General features: G+C 44.9%; 1 protein-coding gene across 7 annotated transcripts in view; it reads left to right on the top strand.

The window, feature by feature from the left end:
- Positions 1-14,099, top strand: part of Septin6 (septin 6) — a 136,641-nt gene extending 122,542 nt beyond the window's left edge. For 2 of the 7 annotated variants that reach the window (XM_028887311.2, XM_028887309.2), the window contains 3 exons: positions 269-401; positions 4,142-4,332; positions 11,086-12,919. In XM_028887311.2, the coding sequence (XP_028743144.1) occupies positions 269-401; positions 4,142-4,332; positions 11,086-11,110 (349 nt within the window). In that variant the 3' untranslated portion in view covers positions 11,111-12,919. Of the gene's footprint in view, positions 1-268; positions 402-4,141; positions 4,333-7,248; positions 7,294-9,842; positions 10,573-11,085; positions 12,920-13,106 lie in introns of those variants that run through there. The other 5 variants (XM_037198882.1, XM_037198881.1, XM_028887314.2 and 2 more) reach the window with 5 other exon arrangements.
- The last annotated feature ends 6,124 nt before the right edge of the window (positions 14,100-20,223 follow it).

Below are 20,223 nucleotides of genomic sequence, written 5' to 3'. Positions count from 1 at the left end.
AGAGAGAGAGAGAGAGAGAGAGAGAGAGAGAGAGAGAAATATTTCTAGAAGGAATCCAATTCACCAGGGCTCCTCTGCCCCCTTCAGTAGCTCTGTAATATTGCTGTTGCATGCTAACATACCCCTCCCCTTTTGTGGGTCTCTTGGCATTTCTCGGTCAGAATTAGAACTAGGGAAGAGAGGATGAGAGAACTCAGGATGGTTGGGGCCGTTTTCTTGAGCAGGGGTTGCCCCGGAGCCAGTGGGATTGACTTGATTGTATCTACAGTTTACAGGAGACATATGAGGCGAAAAGAAATGAGTTCCTAGGGGAGCTCCAGAAGAAAGAAGAGGAGATGAGACAGATGTTTGTCCAGAGAGTCAAAGAGAAAGAAGCCGAGCTCAAGGAGGCGGAGAAAGAGGTAAACGTGAGCCTGGAGAGCAGGCAGGTGGAGGAGAGACTGAGTGCAGGGCGAGAGGCCTCAGCCTTGACCGAGTAGCTAGAGGGTGGGTGGAGGGACTTGTGGCCTCTGGGCAGGACTGCAGTGCAGCTCCGTTGGAGAGACTCAGAGGACATCTGTGTCTCCTTGACCTCCATTCCCTAAGGCCGGGGCAGTTCCTCATTCTGTTCATTGTTTAGAGGTGTTGCCATCCAGCATGCTAGCCACTAGCTGTAGGTGGGATGGAGCCCAGGCTTTGCGCATGCTAGATAAGTGTTCCGTCACTGAGCCCCACGCCTGGCACCTCCATCTGCGTTGGTGCAGTTCTAGCTGGTTCTTTAAACCAAGACTTGGTGGTCCTTTCTAAGCCCCTGCTGTTTGGGCTGGCTGAGCGGCTCAGTGGGTAAAAGTCTGCTTGCCAGTCAAGCCTGACAACCTGAGTTCCGTTCCTGGAAAGCACATAAAAGCCAGCTGCAGTGATCCCCATCTGTAGTGAGTGGTGAGATGAGAGGCTAAGATACAAAGCATGATGGTACCCCATGCTGCACGGCCAAGAGAGACACAAGGTGGCAGGAGAGAACCAGCTCCCCAAAGTGATTCTCTGGTCTCCATATGCATGCTATGACACACGTACATACACAACAACAACAACAATGATTTTTATCTTATTTTATGTGCATGGATGTTTTTTGCTTGCATGTATGTTTGTGCATCACTTCTATGCCTAGTGCCTAAGGAGGCCAGAAGAGGGCACTGGATCTTCTGGAACTGGAGTTACAGATGATTGTGAGCTGCCAAGTGGATGTCAGTGATCAAAACTGAGTCTTCTGGAAAAGCAGAAAGTCCTCTTAACTCCTGAGCCATCCCTCCGGCCCCTAATAGTAATAAGTTCTTTAAAAAGAACTAAACATATGCAGCTCTTCCTTTAAGCAATGGCCTTGGATCGCAAGGCTCCGATGGCAGAGTAGTTGGCCTGCAGTACAGTTTGGGAACATCAGCCAGTGTTTCACTTCTCTGGGCCTTAGTTACTCTTCTGGATGCTGTGATCAAAGACCTCCCCGACAAAAACAACTTAAGGAAGAGTTGGTTTCGGCTCACAGTTCTGGAGATATAATTCATTGTGGTGAGAAAGCATGATAGCACAAGCTTAGTGCAACTGATCGCTTTGCACAAGAAGCAGAGAGACAGAGAGAGACAGAGACACAGAGAGAGACTATTAGTACCCAGCTCATTGTCTCCTTTTAATTCAGTTCAAGACCCCAGCCCATAGAATGGTGCCACCTACCTGCAGAGTGTGTCTTCCCACCTCAATTAGTCCGATGATCTAGACACTCTTTCATAGACCCACCTAGAGGCTAATTTCCATAGTGGTTATAAATCACCCATCAAGTTGATAGTCAAAATTAACCATCACACCCCTCAAACATAAACAAGGGAAACTATTACTCCCCAAACCTCTTCACCTTTGATCTCCTAAGACTCTCCAGGGCTGTCACCAAAACTTGTGGTAAAGGTATTGGCTTTATTTCAGTTTCACTTTAAGAAGAAAAATGTCACCCATTACCTTTAGGAAGAGAGCTGGGGTCATCTTAAAGAAAAATGAATGGGCCGGGCGGTGGTGGCGCACGCCTTTAATCCCAGCACTCGGGAGGCAGAGCCAGGTGGATCTCTGTGAGTTCGAGGCCAGCCTGGGCTACCAAGTGAGCTCCAGGAAAGGCGCAAAGCTACACAGAGAAACCCTGTCTCGAAAAACAAAAAAAAAAAAAAAAAAAAAAAAGAAAAATGAATAAAAGTTGTAATGAACTAAAGCTTTTTCTTTTCCTCCAGAGCTGAGGACCGAACCCAGGGCCTTGCGCTTGCTAGGCAAGTGCTCTCTCACTGAGCTAAATCCCCAGCCCCGAACTAAAGCTCTTTTAAAGCAACTGACACTCCCCTCAAGTGACTAGGTGAAGCAGGTTTAGACAGCAAACTTGTCGTTTGCCATATCTTACTAGGCAACGGTCTCAAATGGCCATAGTATCTGCAGAACTGACCTCCACCTTGCCCTGCAAGTGCTACGGAGTGCAGAATTTCCTCCTGAATCCCCAGAAGGAAACAGAATCGTTCTTGGTCTATTTATGAAGGTATTTTGTGCATCCCAGTGGTGTGACTATCCGTGCTTCTGGCTCTCTGATCCACTAGTCACAACAGCATGCCAGAATATGCTTGCTGTTCTTTGAGTCTGAGAGTCCATTCAAGGTGAGTGAAGCCTTGCCTCTGGTTAAGGCTGAGGTTTCGGGGCTGGAGAAATAGCCCAGCAGTTAGAGCACTTGCTCTTGCAGAGGACCCAGGTTCAGTTCTCAGCACCTATTTGGTGGCTTGTGACCATCCTGACCTCTAGTTACAGGAGATTCGACGTCCCCTTCTGACTTCTGAGGGTACCAGGCATGCCTGTGGTACACATGCACACATGCAGGCAAAATACACGTGCATGTAAAATAAATAAATCTTTTAAAATTGTTTGAAAAGACTGAGTTCTCAGCACTCATCCAATTTTATGGAATGGTTGTTGTCGCTTTTTGTGTTCAAGGCCAAGTATTTTCTTTGACCAGCATTGCTATGGTTTAAATCTTCACCATGGTCCATGGTGATCTTTCCTGATTATAGGGGACAAGAAAAGGCAGCAGGAGTTGGGGAGGCGGGGGAGATACCTCAGTGAATAAGCGTGCTTGCCCTGAAAGCATGAGGACTTGAGTTCAGAGCTACACCCCACAAAGAGCCAGGCATGTCTGCACATGCCTGTGATCCAGCCTTAGGGAGCACAGACATGTAGATCCTAGGGTGGGCTTAGCCAGGAGGAGAGCTCTACATGAGGGAGATCCCGTTATATAATCCTCCAAAGATTGGGTTGACCTTGGGCAAATGCCTTCGCTTATGAGACTCTCAGTTTCCTCATAAAAACTGAATCCCCAGAAGAAAACAGAATTGTTCTTGGTCTATTTATGAAGGTATTTTGTGCATTCCAGTGGTGTGACATAATAACAGAGCCTACCTCAACTGTGGTGTAAGCTAGGCATGCTGGCATATACTTGTAAGCTCAGTACTCAAAAGGCAGATAAAGGAGGATTGTGAGTTCAAGGTTAGCTTGAGCTGCACAGCAAGACCCTGTCTCAAAAAGAAAAGAGTACTCTGTTAATGAAAACAGTTTTTATAGATTAGATTTTTTTTAAGATTATTCGTTTATTATGTAAACAGTGTTCTGCCTACATGTATGCCTGCATACCATAAGAGGGCACCAAATCTCATCAAAGACGAATGTGAGCCACCATATGGTTGCCGGGAATTGAACTCAGGACCTCTGGAAGAACAGCCAGTGCTCTTAAACTCTGAGCCATCTCTCCAGCCTATACATTAGATTTAGTAGCTGGCTTGTAACAAACTAACTGAATATTATTATCAACCACACCCAATAACTACAAGGGTTCTTTTAAATAAAATGTTTGGTTACACAGAATACATTGTTCCTTGACCATTTCAGGAGCAGAGATTCTGAGAACATTTACAGCAATCTACAATCATTTGGCGCCATCATGGCGGTCACTGGCAGGAACGTCTCCTAATGTCTCAGAGTCCTACAGAGTTGCAGCCACAGTGGTTCCCACCCACTCTGGTCCTCACTGGGCTGGGGACTGCTCACTGCTGGGGGCGGGGCTCCCTCTAACCTCCCTGTACCTCTCTGCCAGCTGCATGAGAAGTTTGACCGTCTGAAGAAACTGCACCAGGAAGAAAAGAAGAAGCTGGAGGATAAGAAGAAATCCCTGGATGATGAAGTGAATGCTTTCAAACAGAGAAAGACAGCGGCTGAGCTGCTCCAGTCTCAGGGTTCTCAGGCTGGGGGCTCGCAGACTCTGAAAAGGGACAAAGAGAAGAAGAAGTAAGTAGCAGACTGCGGTGTGTGTGTGTGTGTGTGTGTGTGTGTGTGTGTGTGTGTGTGTGTGGTCTTTCTTTTCCTGCCTATCCCCTCCCCTCACTCCATCCACCACCTGGCAGGACCTAGAGCCCAAGGGGGCTGGTGCTCAGGTGTGACTCAAGTGGTCTTCAGAGTCCCCGAGGCACCCGAGGTTGAGTTGCTGAGAGGAGGAGGAGGAGGAGGAGGAGGAGGAGGAGGGGGAGGGGGAGGAGAGCATTCCCAGAAGTACAGCTTTGCCATTTGGCCCATCTGGAAAGGCTCTGCCAACTCATGGCGGGTGGTAAAGGGAAGCGGGTCTAGAGAGTAGGAAACAAACTGTGAGAGAGGTAGGAGGATCCGGAGAGGAACGGAAGGATGGCTAGACCAGGATCTTTTAGCAGAAGCTAAATGCACTTCCCTAGACCCTAGAGCGGTGGTTCTCCACCTGTGGGTCGGGACCCCTCTTGGAGGTTGGGCCACCCTTTCACAGCGGTCGCCTAAGACCCTTGGAAAACAGATAGTTACATTGCGGTTCATAACAGTAGCAAAACTACAGTCATGAAGCAGCGACGAAAATAATTGTGTGGTTGGGGGTCAGCACACCATGAGGAACTGTATTAAAGGGTCCCAGCATTAGGAAGGGGGAGAACCACTGATCTAGACTTTCAGTACTCTGCAGCATACAGGTCTGCTTGCTTGTCCCACATCTGAGGGGAGGGGCCTACAATCTAAGCCTTCCTCTGCCTCAGTTCCCAATAGCTGCAGCCTGTGAAAGGTGAATGCTGCCACTGAAGGCTGCACCCTGCTTCCCATCCCCCATCCCTTTGCTGTACCTCTTCCTGCTGGCTGCTTAGTTATACCCAGCCTGGGACACTAAGAACTTGGTGGAGAGCCTTCAGATGCCAATGTCCTGTGCATGGGCCGTTTTCAAGCTTGGGGAATGATTCAGAAACCATCTGGTTTCTCCAAGTGTTGGGTGAGTTAATAATAGTCCTGACCCTTCCCCAGTCTCTGCTTGCAGAAATTACCCATTCCTCATTTCAGAGCCAGAGAAGAAGAAAATGTTTCTGGCAAGAACACATCCAAGCCAGGTGGTGGTGGCGCACGCCTTTAATCCCAGCACTGGGAGGCAGAGGCAGGCGGATCTCTGTGAGTTCGAGGCCAGCCTGGGCTACAGAGTAACTTCCAGGAAAGGTGCAAAGCTACACAGAGAAACCCTGTCTCAAAAAACAAAACAAAACAAAAGAAGAACACATCCAGAGATTCCCTTGTACTCTATGGCTGTTTGTGCAGTGGGACTCAGGGAATTCCAAGATGGAGTATTTAACAGTTTCTTTACTAAAGGATCCTTAAGATTCCAGAGATGACCATGCTCATAACCTTCTATTTTGGGCCACTGATTTGAGTCAGCCACTGGATACATTCCAGTCAAGGCACTAAGTTTTGTGATCTTGTTATCCAATTTGATTACATAATATGAAATTTGAATATTTTCACCAACTTGGTCCAGAGATTTTTCTTTTCCAGAATAGAATCTTTGGGGTTTTTTGTTGTGTTTTTTTTTTTTTTTTTTTTTTTTTTTTTGAGACAGGGTTTCTCTGTGTAGCCCTGGCTATCCTGGAACTCGATCTGTAGTCCACCCTGGCCTCGAACTCATAGAGATCTTCCTGTCACGCCCCACCTCCACCCCCACAATAGAATCTTAAAACTACATATCAAATTCACTGATATTTCTTTTGGTAGTAAGGTTCAACTAGGCAGATGGAAAACCTCTTTGGATGCACCATCTATTAACTTATCAGTCATGGCATATTAGTTATACTAGCAGGAAATGATTCATATTTTCCTTTTTAAAATTTATTTTGCACTGGGTGGTGGTGGTGGTGCATGACTTTGATCCCAGCACTCGGATTTGAGGCTAGCCTAACTTACAGAGCAAATGTCAGGACAACCGGGACTATTACACAGAGAAATCCTGTCTCAAAAAACCAAAAGTAAATAAAATAAAAGAATTTGTCATCACCTGGCTTGTTTAGGCGGCACTGATGCTGTAGAGCAGTGGTTCTCAACCTTCCTAATGCTGCGACCTTTAACACAGTTCCTCATGTTGTGCTGACCCCCAACCATACAATTATCTTCATTACTACTTAATGACTGTAATTTTGCATTTTCCAATGATGGTCTTAGGTGACCCCTGTGAAAGGGTCATTTAACCGCCAAGGGGATTGGGGACCCAAAGGTTGAGAACCACTGCTGTATACAGTCCCTTTAAGATGCTCAGTGAAAACTCTTCCCAGACCAGACGTCCCCCCCAAAACTGACTGACTTCCTCCCATCTCATGCAGAAGACTGGATAGGGATATAACTTTCCCCACTCTCCAGAAATATCTGGGGTTGGTGACAGTGCCCTTTTCCAGTTTCTTCGATGGGTGAAAACCTTGCTGAAATGTGGCACCTTACACTAGCAATCAGAGGCAGCCTGTCCCCATCTGTACCCTACTGTGTGTGAGTGGTCCCAGGTCTGGGCTCCTTATGTGTCTCTGTGAGCAATTGGTTAACTTCTAGAAGACATGTCACTAAACTTACGCTACTCTGCTCCCATGGTGCTTTTGCTGGTGATGGTTTGGAAGAGGGTAGAAACTGTGGTAGCAATGTTTCTTTTAGACAGATTGTGGTTGGATCTGATCAAGTCCCAGCTTTAGAATTTCCTCTGGATGCCCCTGAAGAGTCTATGAAAGAGTACCAGTGTTCCAGGGGTGTCTACCAAGTCACCCTTCCCTGATCCCTTCCCTGTCTCGCCTAATCTCTTTGACCGCTAACACTTCATTATTTGTATCAGTTCATAGTATTGGATTTCTCTTCATGCTCACTCCATCTTCATCAGCTCTTACTGTTTTACAGTTAACTCTGCTGTTTGCTGCATGCTGCATGAGACCCAGGGTCCTGGTAAGCTTTATTAACTCTAAATAGACCTGGCAGTGGCTTCTAGAACATACCTCCCCAAACCCCACACTTGTGATACATAGAGTTAACGATGAAAGAAATGGCTTCATTGGACCTGCTAGTTTCCTCCCAAGACTTACAGTATGAAGATGTAATCTGTCATGGTTTGATGTGGGCATGCTACATGTGGAATGACTGCCTGCCTGATTGGAGGGATGTGTGTGATGGCATTTGCAGACCTTTGCTGCTACAGCAGCTGTGTAGCATAAGAAGACCAATGAGTAAAGTTTCAGTTCAGACATTTTTTGTTCCCATAGAGCCATAATCAAAATGGATTATGATGATGCAGGAAACTGCTGGGTTCACAGTCCCTGCCTGCAATGTCACAGTCACTATTGACCCCCCTACACACACACACACACACACACACACACACACACACACACACACACACACCCTAGATTTAGGAAATTACTTCTGTCTCCCTCTACCAGCTGCTCCTTATCTGCGGGGTTCAAGTTCTCCTATTTCAGTGGAAGACAGTGAAGAGACTTAGCTACTCTCGGGAAATCATTCCATTTGGTTCTGTAAGGGCTAGCAAGGGGCTCAGCAGCTTCAGTGACAGCATCTGCCTTTCACAGAAAGCCATTTAAGCCCAGCAGTCCGAGTTCCATCCCTAGAACCCATGTAAAGGTGGAAGAAGAAACCAACTCCAAAAGTTCTCCTCTGATCACACTACATCATGGCATGTGTGCCCACAAACAGTGCTAATACATTAATTTTTTTAAAGATTTAATTCTGGGTCTGGAGAAATGGCTCAGGTGGTTAAGAACACTTGCTACTCTTCCAAATGAGCTGAGTTTGGTTCACATCACCCACACATTAGGCAGCCCACAACTGCCTGTAACTCTAGCTCCAGGGGATCTGACAACCTCTTCTGTCCTTTGTGGGCACCTGCAGATACATCTCACACACACACACACACACACACACACACACTCTTTATATATATATATATATTCTGTAAGTACAAGCTTCGTGAAAACCTCTGCTAAGGATTTAGCAGGCATTTCTTAGAATGCCTGAGGGCTAGTGGTTGTGTCTACAGGAGTAAACAGAACACTCCATGCTATCACATAGCTTTTGTATACTCTACCAAAATCAGGTCATGGGGGAAATTGAATAGAGATAGTTTTAACAGCACACTTAGATTTCTTTTTAAAACTCTAACATGGAAACTTTCAAATGTAGGGAAGAGAAGAGGTAATAGTACAATCCAGCCTCATATTCCTGGAGCCTGGTCATCAAAGAATCATTGACATACAGCTAATCCTGCTTCCTCAGTTACCCACAAATGTTGGGTTATTGTAAGGCAAAAGCTGTATCGTTTTATGTGTAAAATACAAAGTATATATTTCTAGGTGATAATGATGCTTTAAAACAAACACAGCCATCATGATCACACCTCCAAGATTAATAATAATTTGCTAACATAAAATGTCTAGTTGGTGTTGAAGGTACCCCAGTGGTCTCATAAAATGCCTTTCTTACTTTTGGTTTGTTTGGGTTGGGTTCTGAAGTATTGAGAAGACGTCTTCTGGCCCAGCCATGCAGTGGTTTATATGGCGAGCCTGCTGTCAGCCATCAAACCGGTGGCGGCAACCATTGCACTAGAGACTTGAGGCAGCTGGCAAAAGCATCCTCCTTTCAAGCAAATCCTGGCAAGGAAGTCCATCCAGGCCTCAGAAACAGAAAGCCCAGGAAACTGAGCCAAACAAATGCGTCCTAAAGGAACACAGAAATCATTTACTGCCTGCTTTAAAACCAAGCCCTGGAGCCTCTGCTGGAGCACCAGCATCAAAGAGCAGCGTTCTGTTTAGGAAGACTAAATTCCTAGAATATAGTCATTACCATAGTCCAAGTGCCTAGCCAAGTGTCTGAGCTCAGTTCATACGGAGGTTCTTTGTTCCACCATTTTCAATGAGAGCAGGAAAGATGTAGCCTGGTGAATTCAATTTTGGCTAATTCAGATTTCATTGCCCACTGACGGACACATTTTCATTCAGAGTTCCCTGAGTACAACTTTGTTAGTGGCCACCCTTAAAATGAACCCTGGGAAACTATCATTAAAGCCAGGACTTAGACGTGAGAGACAGTAAACAGCTGGAGCAGCCAATTTCAAGCCCAAGTAGGTTGTCTTTTCTTGGCAAGCTTCTGTGTACTAGACTATGAAAGCAGTTCTAGATCAGTTGGTGTGTGTGTGTGTGTGTGTGTGTGTGTGTGTGTATGTGTGTGAGTGATTGTATGTCAAGAACAGATTTTTAAAATTATTTGCGTGGGTTTTGATCTTTATTTTGCTTTTTAATGCCATGACTGCTGCCATTCATATGAGAAAGCATGTTCCCAGGAGCCAGTGAACACGACTTTTAAGACCATCTAACATAGCTATTCTACTTTATCTATTAGTTATGACTTAATTTCCTTCTGACATTTTTTAGGGGTACATTCATCCATTCACTCATTAACCCCCCCCTTCTCTTTTCATTTTTCAGTTTGGGCTTCCTGTAGACGCACCCTTTCCTGTGCACCAGAGCTGGGCCTCCCTCTCTTTATTTCCCCCTTACCATGTTTAGGGGGCATACAACCCATGCCCTCCCCTGTCTTCCTGCGAGTGTTTATAGAAGCCTGAGAGTCAAATGGTGATTTCTGGCCTCTGGCCAAGAAGTCAGCCATGACATAGCTTGGAGACACATTCCATACCTCAGTCCCTCACCTAGTACCCCAGTCATCCGTGCCCCCACTTCCCCATCCCCATCCTTGCCAGACTGTTACATGTTTAGGGGTTGCTATTTCCTACTTTTCCTGTGCCAGCTTCCCCGCTGAAGGTGACTGATACTTGTTTCCTTGAGGTATTTCCATCTACGCTGGCTGGGTAAGCACCAGTCAGGGCTCAGAGCTGTCCCCTTACACTCCTGCATCCTAGTCAATGGGATTGTCCTCCCATTCCTCTAATCCCAGGAGCCATAGCCCCTTCTCATAGGCTTCAAAAGAACCGTCAGTGATACCTATTTCTTGTACCATCCTTAGCCCAGCCCTTCCCCAATCCCATTCGCTCAAAGTCACCTTAGACAAGCTGTGTTAAAAGTCAGCCACACACTTATTTGCTCCAAGCCCTTCCTATAAAACACAATTTTCTGGGGAAGACAGTGCATATTTCCCCTCTCTCTGGTTCTGGGTACCCCACAGATACAGAAGGGAAAATAAAGCGGAATGTTATTACCAGCCTAGAGTCTTGAATGATAGACTTATAGAATTCTCTTTGGGGGTTTTAGCATGTCATTGGTCATTTCTTGCCATCCCAGTGAGATGGAATAGCAAGACTAATAATCCCAGTTTGTATACTGGTGAGCTGGTCAAAGAATCTAGGCTTGGGGTTTGCCTGGATGGGTATTCTAGTCTACCCAATGATTGTAATGATGGGTTGAATCTGCATTTGCACACATGCCGCTTACAAGAGGAGAGATCCTTAGCTGGAGGGAAGAAAAGAGGTGCTCTTGCTTGACATTTACTTTGGTCTAAGGATTTGATATTTTCAAAATACCCTAGTCTTAAGTTTTATAATGGGTCCCATCTGATTATGGCTTTTGGCAACCCTTTGAAGTACAGAGCCTTCCACTCTCAGGGCCATGAGGCACAGTATGGCTTTTGGTGTTTGACTAGCGACAGAGCAACAGCTAGAGGCGACCTGGCAATGATCTGTGGCTAATATGGCGTCTCTCTGCCCTTCCTTTGCAGTAATCCATGGCTGTGTACTGAATAGTATGCCCTGCTACAGCTGGACTGGACTCCACTTAGCCTTTTAAGCGAAGGTTCTTATCTTAACTGACAACTTTTTTTAATGGTGCCAGACAGCAGGGCCCTCCACCCCTGCTCTGGTACTTCAACCCCGCCTCCTCTCTCTCTCTCTCTTTGAGTTTTGCGACTTGCTTCTGCCTCCCAGTCTGACTGGCATGGACCATGGCCTTCTTCTTTTTTCATATTTTAAAGGTGGTCGTAAGATCACTACCTCTAAAACACACAAGACGATAATAAATTTCCAGGCTTTCTGAACCATTGCAAAAGGGCGGGGGCCATTATCTCGATCATAGTTAATACCCCGAAGCCAAGACTAAGCCCAAAGCGGAACTAGTTCAAAGCAAGCAAGTCCATGTGCACACTCTCTTTTCTTGTTGGCAAAGAGAGAAGGCAATGTTGATACGTTACTGGTCACTGGCCAGAGGCAAGTACAGGGCAACAATGGGAAAGCATGAGCTAGTTTCTTGGGAAAAACCAACTGGAAGTGGAGAATTTCAGGAAACCATATGCCTAGAGGTAAAACAGAAGAAGCCACCACCACCAAGAACAGAAAGCTCCAAAGCAGAATCCCTAAATACCCTCAGATACACAGTCAGTAGTCGGGGGAGCCAGGCTACTGAGTTAAGGCTGTCTGGGTCTCCTTGAAAAGGACCCCTTATTTGTAGTTATGGGGTTCTGTGGGGGTTTTGTTTGTTTTTAAGACAAGTTCTTACTATGTAGCCCTGGCTGGCCCTGAAATCACAATGTAGACCAGGCTGGCCCTCAATTTCACAGAGATCTGCCTGCCTGTATTTCCTGAGTGCTAAGATTAAAGGCAAACACCAGCCATGTGTAGACCCAGCTGTCTTAGAGGTTTTAATCCACCTTCCCAGAAATGAGGCCTCTCGTTTGCATTTGAGCTATACAACCTTCCAAAAGCAAGCAGGAATTATATCTAAGGTGGGAACTTTTTGGTCAGCATGGCTGATGTAACCCCCTATGGAGGATATTGACATGTAGAGAAATGGAGGGACTTTTCCAAGGCCCCACTGCTGTTTATTGGCAAAACCCAAGCAAAATTTCATGTCTCTGGGTTCCTGATCCACTTCACTAAGGGACCCGAGTATTTATGTATGCTCCTGGAGACAAGACTTTTTTTTTGAAGTTCAGAGAAACCAGTCAATGTTAGAGGAGTCTTGAGGGTTTTCACATAGAAAACTAGGATGGGATGGTGAGGAGAAGGCTCCAGGCCAGTTGCCATGGTGCCTGATGGTCAGTTAGCTTTCCTATAAGTCTGGACCAGGACCAGGTCAGTGTCCATTTGCCGGCGCACTGTGTGGCTTCTTATAATCAGGGAACTTTGGTGGATATAAAAAACAATTGAACTTATGAAAGGAATTGAGATGATGCTACATTTCATTGAGTAACTATTCTCACTGTAAATGGAATGGGTTTTGTTTTTCTTCATTTGGGAGTCTTTGTAATGAGTACAGTTGTTACTATTTTTTTAAAGCACCCTAAACTCTGTTTGCTTCTAGTGAGACAAAAACCAGTCATTAGATATGGTCTGTGCTTTTATTTTTCTAGACTAGAATGAAATGGCTTTCCTGAAACACACACACACACACACACACACACACACACACACACACACACACACACACTTCATTTCTCCGAAGCCAAGAAATCTGCTTTCCCCACCTAGTTTGGATCTTTTTTTAGACATCATTTGGTATTCACGTGTGGCTGTTAATATGTGCTTATTTTTTAATTAAAGCAAGACTCATTAAACCGGTGTGTGGTGTTCTTCAACCATTCTCAACAGAGTCCCCATGGTGACGGCCCCTCCGTGACCTGCTCCTGTCTTCTTGGCATTTAACCTATGCTGTCTTCCACTGCCCACTCCCCTGGCATTCCACTTCGAACATCCTTTCTCTTCGGCTAATTTCGTGTTTTCTCTCTCTTTCTCTCTCCCTCTCCAGCTTTTTTTAACCTTGTCTTCAGCAGCTGTTCTAAGTCTACAGGAGAAGACTGCCATTCTAGAAGAGTTAGTTAGGGCTCCATATTGTCTCAAGCAAGAAACCAACCAGTTCCCCTCTCCCTGCAACTGTGCACATATACACCACACTCAAGTGTACATGTGTCCCTGTGTCCAGGCAAGAAGCTCTCTTCTGACTTACATGGTGTTTTACATGGAAGTGTCTTGTCCTAAACTTACAAGGCAGGAAAAGAATCATCAGAGCTGGAAATGGACCAGATGTGACCTCAGAGACGACGACAGGACCACTCCCCCAGGTGTTAAGTGACTGGGGCAGGAGACCTCAGCTGTGGGTGTGGAAGCGCTGTTCACAAGGTTTTGAGTTCTATGTTTGGTTTAAAACAATTCTCTGGGTCAATGGGTCGACTGTCTTCAGCCACTATTAAGCTGATTGTGAATATGGAAGAGAAAGTGGAGAGACATCCGCATCTTCAGCATTCACGGGCTTGCTGCAGACCCCAGCAAGGGGGAGAAATGGAGCATTAACAATTCCGCTGGAGAAAGAGACTGAGGGGGTTTAAGCTTAGCGAGAGCAAAGTTTCTCCACACAAACTTCCAAGGGGCTTTGGGGGTTTTGCAAGAGGTTTCTGCTCAACTTGGTATCTGGAAGGAGAGCTTTGATGTTGGTAAATCTGCCTTCAATTCATTGGCTTTACTTAACATCCAAATACCACGTGAGTGATCTTTCCCATATAGCCATACCACAAACACCAACATTCTGCTGTCCTGTCTCTTGAGAGCCTCTCCGCATGTTTTCCAGAATCTGTGTTTGTTTTTTCCTTTCTTCTCCGTGGTTCTTTTTGCTCAAAGGTGTGACCAGTCACTGCCCCTCGGGGGCTTTCATTTTCCACAAGATACATCCCAGAACCAGCACTGTTTGGCTCATTATCTTTCTAATGTCCATGTCAATTTTCAATAAAATTCAAACAAATGCTCAGTGGTTCTATGATCTGCTCCCATCAGTTGGTGGCATGGCTCACCACAGTTTGCTTTAGGAAATGGGTGGCCACCTCCCAAGTGGATAATTTGAGAGGCACAGAGAGAGGCCGTGAGCCCACTAAGTCTTCCTCAGTGGACTGCCACGCCCCTTCTTTCTTCCTCCTGGCCCTGAAATTCCAGTGGGGCAGGGTGGGTATTAGCAGGCAGTCTCCTGCTTTCCCTTTAATTAGCACTGGTTGGGCTAACCAAATGAACTGAGTATCAGATATAGAGGGAGGGGAAAACAGAAACTGGCATCCCACAGAGCAAAATCCAGGTAAGTTTTAATTATGGAATAAAAACAGCTCTGTGCTCCGTCTCTCATTTACTCCTGTGATGTGAACATTTCCCCCATTTCACAAGTTAAAAGACATTCTGTAGATACTAAGCCTCCAGTCTCTCAGAGAGAGATGCCTCCCATCCTCCCAAAAGTTAAGGTAGGCAAAAGGGAGAATGGTCAGTTTTCAGAAATCGGGTTGTGAGTGAAGTGGAGCTGGCTTCCCCCAGCTCCATTTGCCTAACGACCAAATGCAGTAGAAAGGACCAGTGAGTCTTTTCTGCAGGGAAACCGGAAGCCTCTGCCCAGGTACCAGAGACCTGCCTCTATGCAGCTCACATAGGTACCAGCGCGAACAGCACTGACCTGCCTCTACGCAGCTCACACACTAGAGGGCAGCAGAGTAAGCCTATTCTCGTTTATGACGTCGCTGAACACTGATGAGCCTGCAGAGGTGTGGAAAAATACAGGCTCCTTAGCTAGTTGGAATAGCGGGAAAGTTGTGATAAAGAAAAGTCAGACGCGTCCTGGTAATATGGTAAGGCGCCTGCTGCCAGGTCCAATAAGTTCGATCCCCGGGCCCCATATGGCGGAAGGAGAAACCTGATTTCTTGTAAGTTGTTTTCATTTCCCCAGACGTGCACTACACCCAGCCCCGGAAAATAAATAAATAAAAGCCCGAGTTCGAAGCCCTGGGAACCGTTTCTATTACCAAAAAACAACAAAATCCAAAAAACGCCAAAGGCTGGGATGATGGCACATTCCTATAATTTCAGCATTCAGAAAGCATGGGGAAGGGGATGTCAAACACAGTGAGTCCAAGGCCGGTCTGAGTTACATATCCTGACCCTGTCTTAGTAAACCCGGCGTAGGGTGGGGGTGGGACTTCTCTAGACAAGGAGAATACCAGTAAGTCCTTCACAGAACCAATACGCGTTGAAAACAAAACACAAAAAGTATCTGGGCATTTGGACCATCGAGGTGCCTCAGCAGGAAAACCTCCAAGCCTCTAAAGATCTGAGTTCAATTCCTGGAAGTAGAGAACGGATTCGTGCAAGTTGTCCTCTGAATTTAAGTCATGTGCCATGGTGCAGGCAAACGTGGGTACAAAGTCACTGAATAAATGAAAATGAAAAGAAATTCTTGGATGGAGCTGGGGAGATGACCCATTGGGGAGCTGGGGAGATTGGATGGAGCTGGGGAGATGACCCATTGGTTAAGAGCCCTTGCGGCTCTTGCTGAGAACCAGGTTCCCAGCACAGGAGCTGAGCCCTTGTAATTCCAACTCCATGGTTTCCCTCTCCCTCTTCTGGCCTCTGAAGCTCCAGAATTCACATGCACATACCCACACATAGACAGAAACACATACACATGATTTAAAATAAATCTTAAAAAAAAAAAAAAAACCCACGGGGCATTTAGGTTTCTTGTTCTGAACACCTCCCATTGAGAACCATTACAATGTTGCATTACTGCTTGCTTGCCCTGGGTTTGATCCTTAGCACCAAATAGAACCAGCAGTGGTAGTATATGCCTGTAATACAGCCCTGAGAAGGTGAGACAGGAGGATCAGGAGTTGGCTATTGTATCATGTTCAATGTCAACTTGAGTTAAGTACATTCTCTTCTTCTGGACATTGTCAACTTTGGTAAATGACTCATTATTACAGCATTTTAATCTACCAAATTATTTCCTTTACATCATTTTTCTCTAAAAATGCAGGATCTAGTCTAGAATCATATATTTTGTCTTGTATTTTAAATCTCCTTAATTTGGAATAGAATTTATTTGCCTTTTATGACACTGATCTTTTTTTGTAATATTTTTATTTTAAAACTACAAATGTGTGTGAGCAAGAATGTACATGAGGACATGCCTGTGTTTGAGAGTGTCTGAGCCCTTGGAACTGAAGTTAGTGTACATCTGAGAGTGCTGGGAATTGAACTCTGGTCCTAGCGCAGCATGCATCTGAGATGGGTTTTTCTGTGCAACAGCCTTTGCTGTCCTGGATCTCGCTCTGGAGACCAGGCTGGCCTTGAACTCACAGAGATCCGCCTGAGTGCTGGGATCAAAGGCGTGTGCCCTCTTTAGTAGTATGCATTCTTAATCTCTGCCATCTCTCCACCTTCAACACTGATCTTTCTGAAGTCCTTTTGGTTGTTGCTTTTAAAGATACAGAACGTGCGGTGCGCTGTCAAGTGTAGCTCAGCAGAGCTGTCTTCTGACTTTCACAAATGCACCATGACACCCATGCACCCACACATACAATAAATTCATAAATAGTAAGAAAGTATTTCCATGTGGTGTCAAGGTGTTGCCTCATTCCTCCACTATATAATTGCCAGGCTTAGTCACCCCTCTTCCATCAACGACCTTACTACTAAAAAGCTATGGAGAGAAACTGTAAGTCCCTGCATACACCTTGTTTGACACTCTGTCTCAAGACAATAAAACAAACAAAGGCCTCTCTAAGGATTTACATGCAGATGCTGCGGGAGAGAAGCTTTCTTCAGTGTACAGCTGATGGTAAGATGCCCACGCTCCTGCAAACAAACTCTGACCCCTGCTACTGTAAACTACCCTAATGAAATTATGTTACCAACAACAAAAACAAGAAACTATGAAAGCTGAAAGGAGGCTAGTTAGGAAGAGGAAGGGAGTTGGTGGTAGGAGGGAAACTAGAGAGTTACAATAATGTAACTTGTACACACACACACACACACACACACACACACACACACACACGCGAATCTGGGGTAGTCTGATTTCTGATATGTTAATGGGAAATAGTGTTTAACCGGGTTCTGAGGTCCCCTCCTGTCGTTACTGACTCCTTTACAAGAAAGGCCAGAGAAGGCAGGCTGTGCAGTCAAATGGGTCGTGTACAGTCTAAAGAGAGTGGCTGAAGGCTGTGTTGGAGGCCAATGGAGGGTAGGAAGATGAACGGGAACAGTTTTGTGGTATGGTTCAGGATTGCTTTGGACTGCCTTTATAGTCTCTTCCCTCCATATCCTCAATCTTTATTCAGATAATGTTTCTGTTTAGGTGTCTCAGCTGCTCCCTGAGAGATTCTGTACCTTGTGAGAAGGGAATGGGTTGAAACAGATTGGCTGTAGGATTTTATTAAAAAAAAAAAAAAAAAGGATTACCAGGTCACAAGATGAACATGCAAGTTTTTCTTCTGCTTTTTTTTCTAGAGAAAAGCTTTCCACTCTATAGTGGAAATCATAAACAACACCATCATGATGTTCCAGGAAAAATGGCCTCTGGCCTTGGGCCTCTTTTTTTTTAATTGTTGTCTTACACACAAACACACACACACACACACACACACACACACACACACACACACACTCCTAAATATACAAACACAATCTGCTCAGTCTGTATAATGTTATTTGTATGGATACAGCTTGACAAGCAAGATTAATCATCACAGGAACTGAGATCCTATAGCAATTTTATAGTTTGAAAATAATATATAAGAAAGATACTTACTTAAGTTTCTCCAGAAATTCAGTGATAAATTTGTGAGACACACACTGGCTTAAACACCCAAGCTAAGGTCACAAATGTTCTACACAAAATCAGTTTTCTATGAACTCCCTGTATAATCCACCTTAGGAAATGGATCACATAATCTGTCATTCAGGAATCTATAGAATACTGCCCAGTATAATTACAACTCCCTAAGTGAGGATGTCTGTGGAATATGATCATGTCTCAAAATCAAACATTTTAAGTTTATGCCAAGAGGAAAAAAGGGAAACAAAAGGGACCTATGGGTGTCAAATACAATTGTAACCAATCCACAGGAGCAATGGTGTCGGCAGTTTCAGAATTAATACAAATATGGAAGTCTCAAACTTAAGTGCAAATCTGATGAAGATTTATTCTGAGCTAAGAGGAAGGAGTTTTTCTTTTTCTCAGATTTAAGGAAAGATGTGTTATAACTGCAATGCTGCTTTGGAGAGGGTTGGCAGCATAGACCATGTCTGAGTTCCTTTGTGCTGCTATACCCAAGGCTACAGAACTGCTAAAGAACTGATTGATTTCTTAGAGTGCTGGAGACTGGAAGTCCAAGATCAAGACAATAGCAAACGTGCTTGTCTGGTGAGGAATGTTCTCTGCTCCAAGACAGTTTCTTGTTGCTGTATCAGAAGGGAGCAATACTGTGTCCTCATATAGGAGAAGATAGAAGTTCAAATGCTGTATGAAATTATGTTTTATGAAGATCTTCATTTCTTTCAGGAGGAAGTAGCCCACAAGGCCTAATTAACTCTTAAAGATCCTACCTTTTTCTGTTCTTGCCTCCCCTCCACCTTTTTGGTTTTTAGAGACGGGGTTTCTCTGTGTACCAGAGAGCTCTGGCTGTCCTGAAACTCACTTTCTAGACCAGAATGGCTTTGAACTCACAGAGATCAGCCTGCTTCCTACTGACTCCCAAGTGCTGGGATTACAGGTGTGTGCCACCAGTACCTGGGATTTTGTTTTCTGAAGAAGAGGTGTCACTTACCCAGGCTGGATTTGCACGCACTTTGTAGAGTAGCTAGCTCCAAATACAGAGATTATACCTGTGTACGACCACACTTAGCTTAAGACCCTATCTCTTTCTTCTTTTTTTTAAAAGATGTATTTTATGTGCATTAGTGTTTTGCCTCCATGTATGTAGCCCACATTCATGCCTAGTGCCCACACAGGCCAGAAAAGGGCATCAGATTCCTCTAGAACTGGAGTTACTGATGGTTGTGAGACAACATGTGGGTGTTCTGAGCACCATCTGGGTTCTCTGTGAGGATGACACATGTTCTTAACCACTGTGCCATCTCTTCAGCACTAAGACCCTACCTTTTTTGTTTGTTTGTTTGTTTGTTGTTGTTGTTGTTTTGGTTTTTCGAGACAGGGTTTCTCTGTGTAGCTTTGCGCCTTTTCCTGGAACTTACTTGGTAGCCCAGGCTGGCCTGGAACTCACAGAGATCCGCCTGGCTCTGCCTCCGGAGTCCCGAGTGCTGGGATTAAAGGCGTGCGCCACCACCGCCCGGCGTTTGTTTGTTTTTTGAGACACAGTTTCTCTGTGTAGCCTTGGCTATCCTGGAACTCACTCTTTAGATCAGGCTGGCCTTGAACTCAGAGAGACCCACCTGCCTCTGTCCCCCAAGTGCTGGGATTAAAGGCTAGCCCAAGACTCTTACCCCTTAATGCCATCACATTGGCCATTAAATTTCAGCAACTGAATTTTGAAGGGGACATAACCATAGAAGCCCAAAATTAATCCAATTATTAAAACATCAGCTTAAGATGTCGACTCTAAGAAGCTAGGATGGTGCAAAGAGAAAAGCATTCATCCATCTGACGAGCCTATGGCATGCCCGTGGAAGCCAGTGCAGGCATTAACAGCAAAAGCGGAACTCCCTGTTTTCACAGATGGGACATTTTATCGAGGGAAAAAGAGTCAGTTGTTTTTCTTTCTCAAAATTTTATTAGATTTAGAAGATACAAGATTAACTAATGAAATATATCAAGACCAAAATAAAAATTACACCATTGAGTGGAAATAGTTACATGTGTAGAAATGTGCAAAAACAGAATATGACAATATACTCAGTAATATTACTAACCAGAAAAGATACACCTAGAAGGAAATTTGAACAGCAATTCTTAACAGAACATAATCAAGAATTTAAGATTTCTCATTAACGATTAGGTGTGGATCCCTTCAATCATGAGTTTTGGTATTTTTAATAAAGCATAGATACCAGTTATTGAGATTTTATTATAGGGCAATTTTCTGGTAAAAGTAATTCTC

Source organism: Peromyscus leucopus, chromosome X, assembly GCF_004664715.2.
Source record: "Peromyscus leucopus breed LL Stock chromosome X, UCI_PerLeu_2.1, whole genome shotgun sequence".
Taxonomy (NCBI): Eukaryota; Metazoa; Chordata; class Mammalia; order Rodentia; family Cricetidae; genus Peromyscus; species Peromyscus leucopus.
The sequence above is the reverse complement of the archived record's forward strand: the minus strand, read 5'-3'. Positions and strand labels throughout refer to the sequence as shown.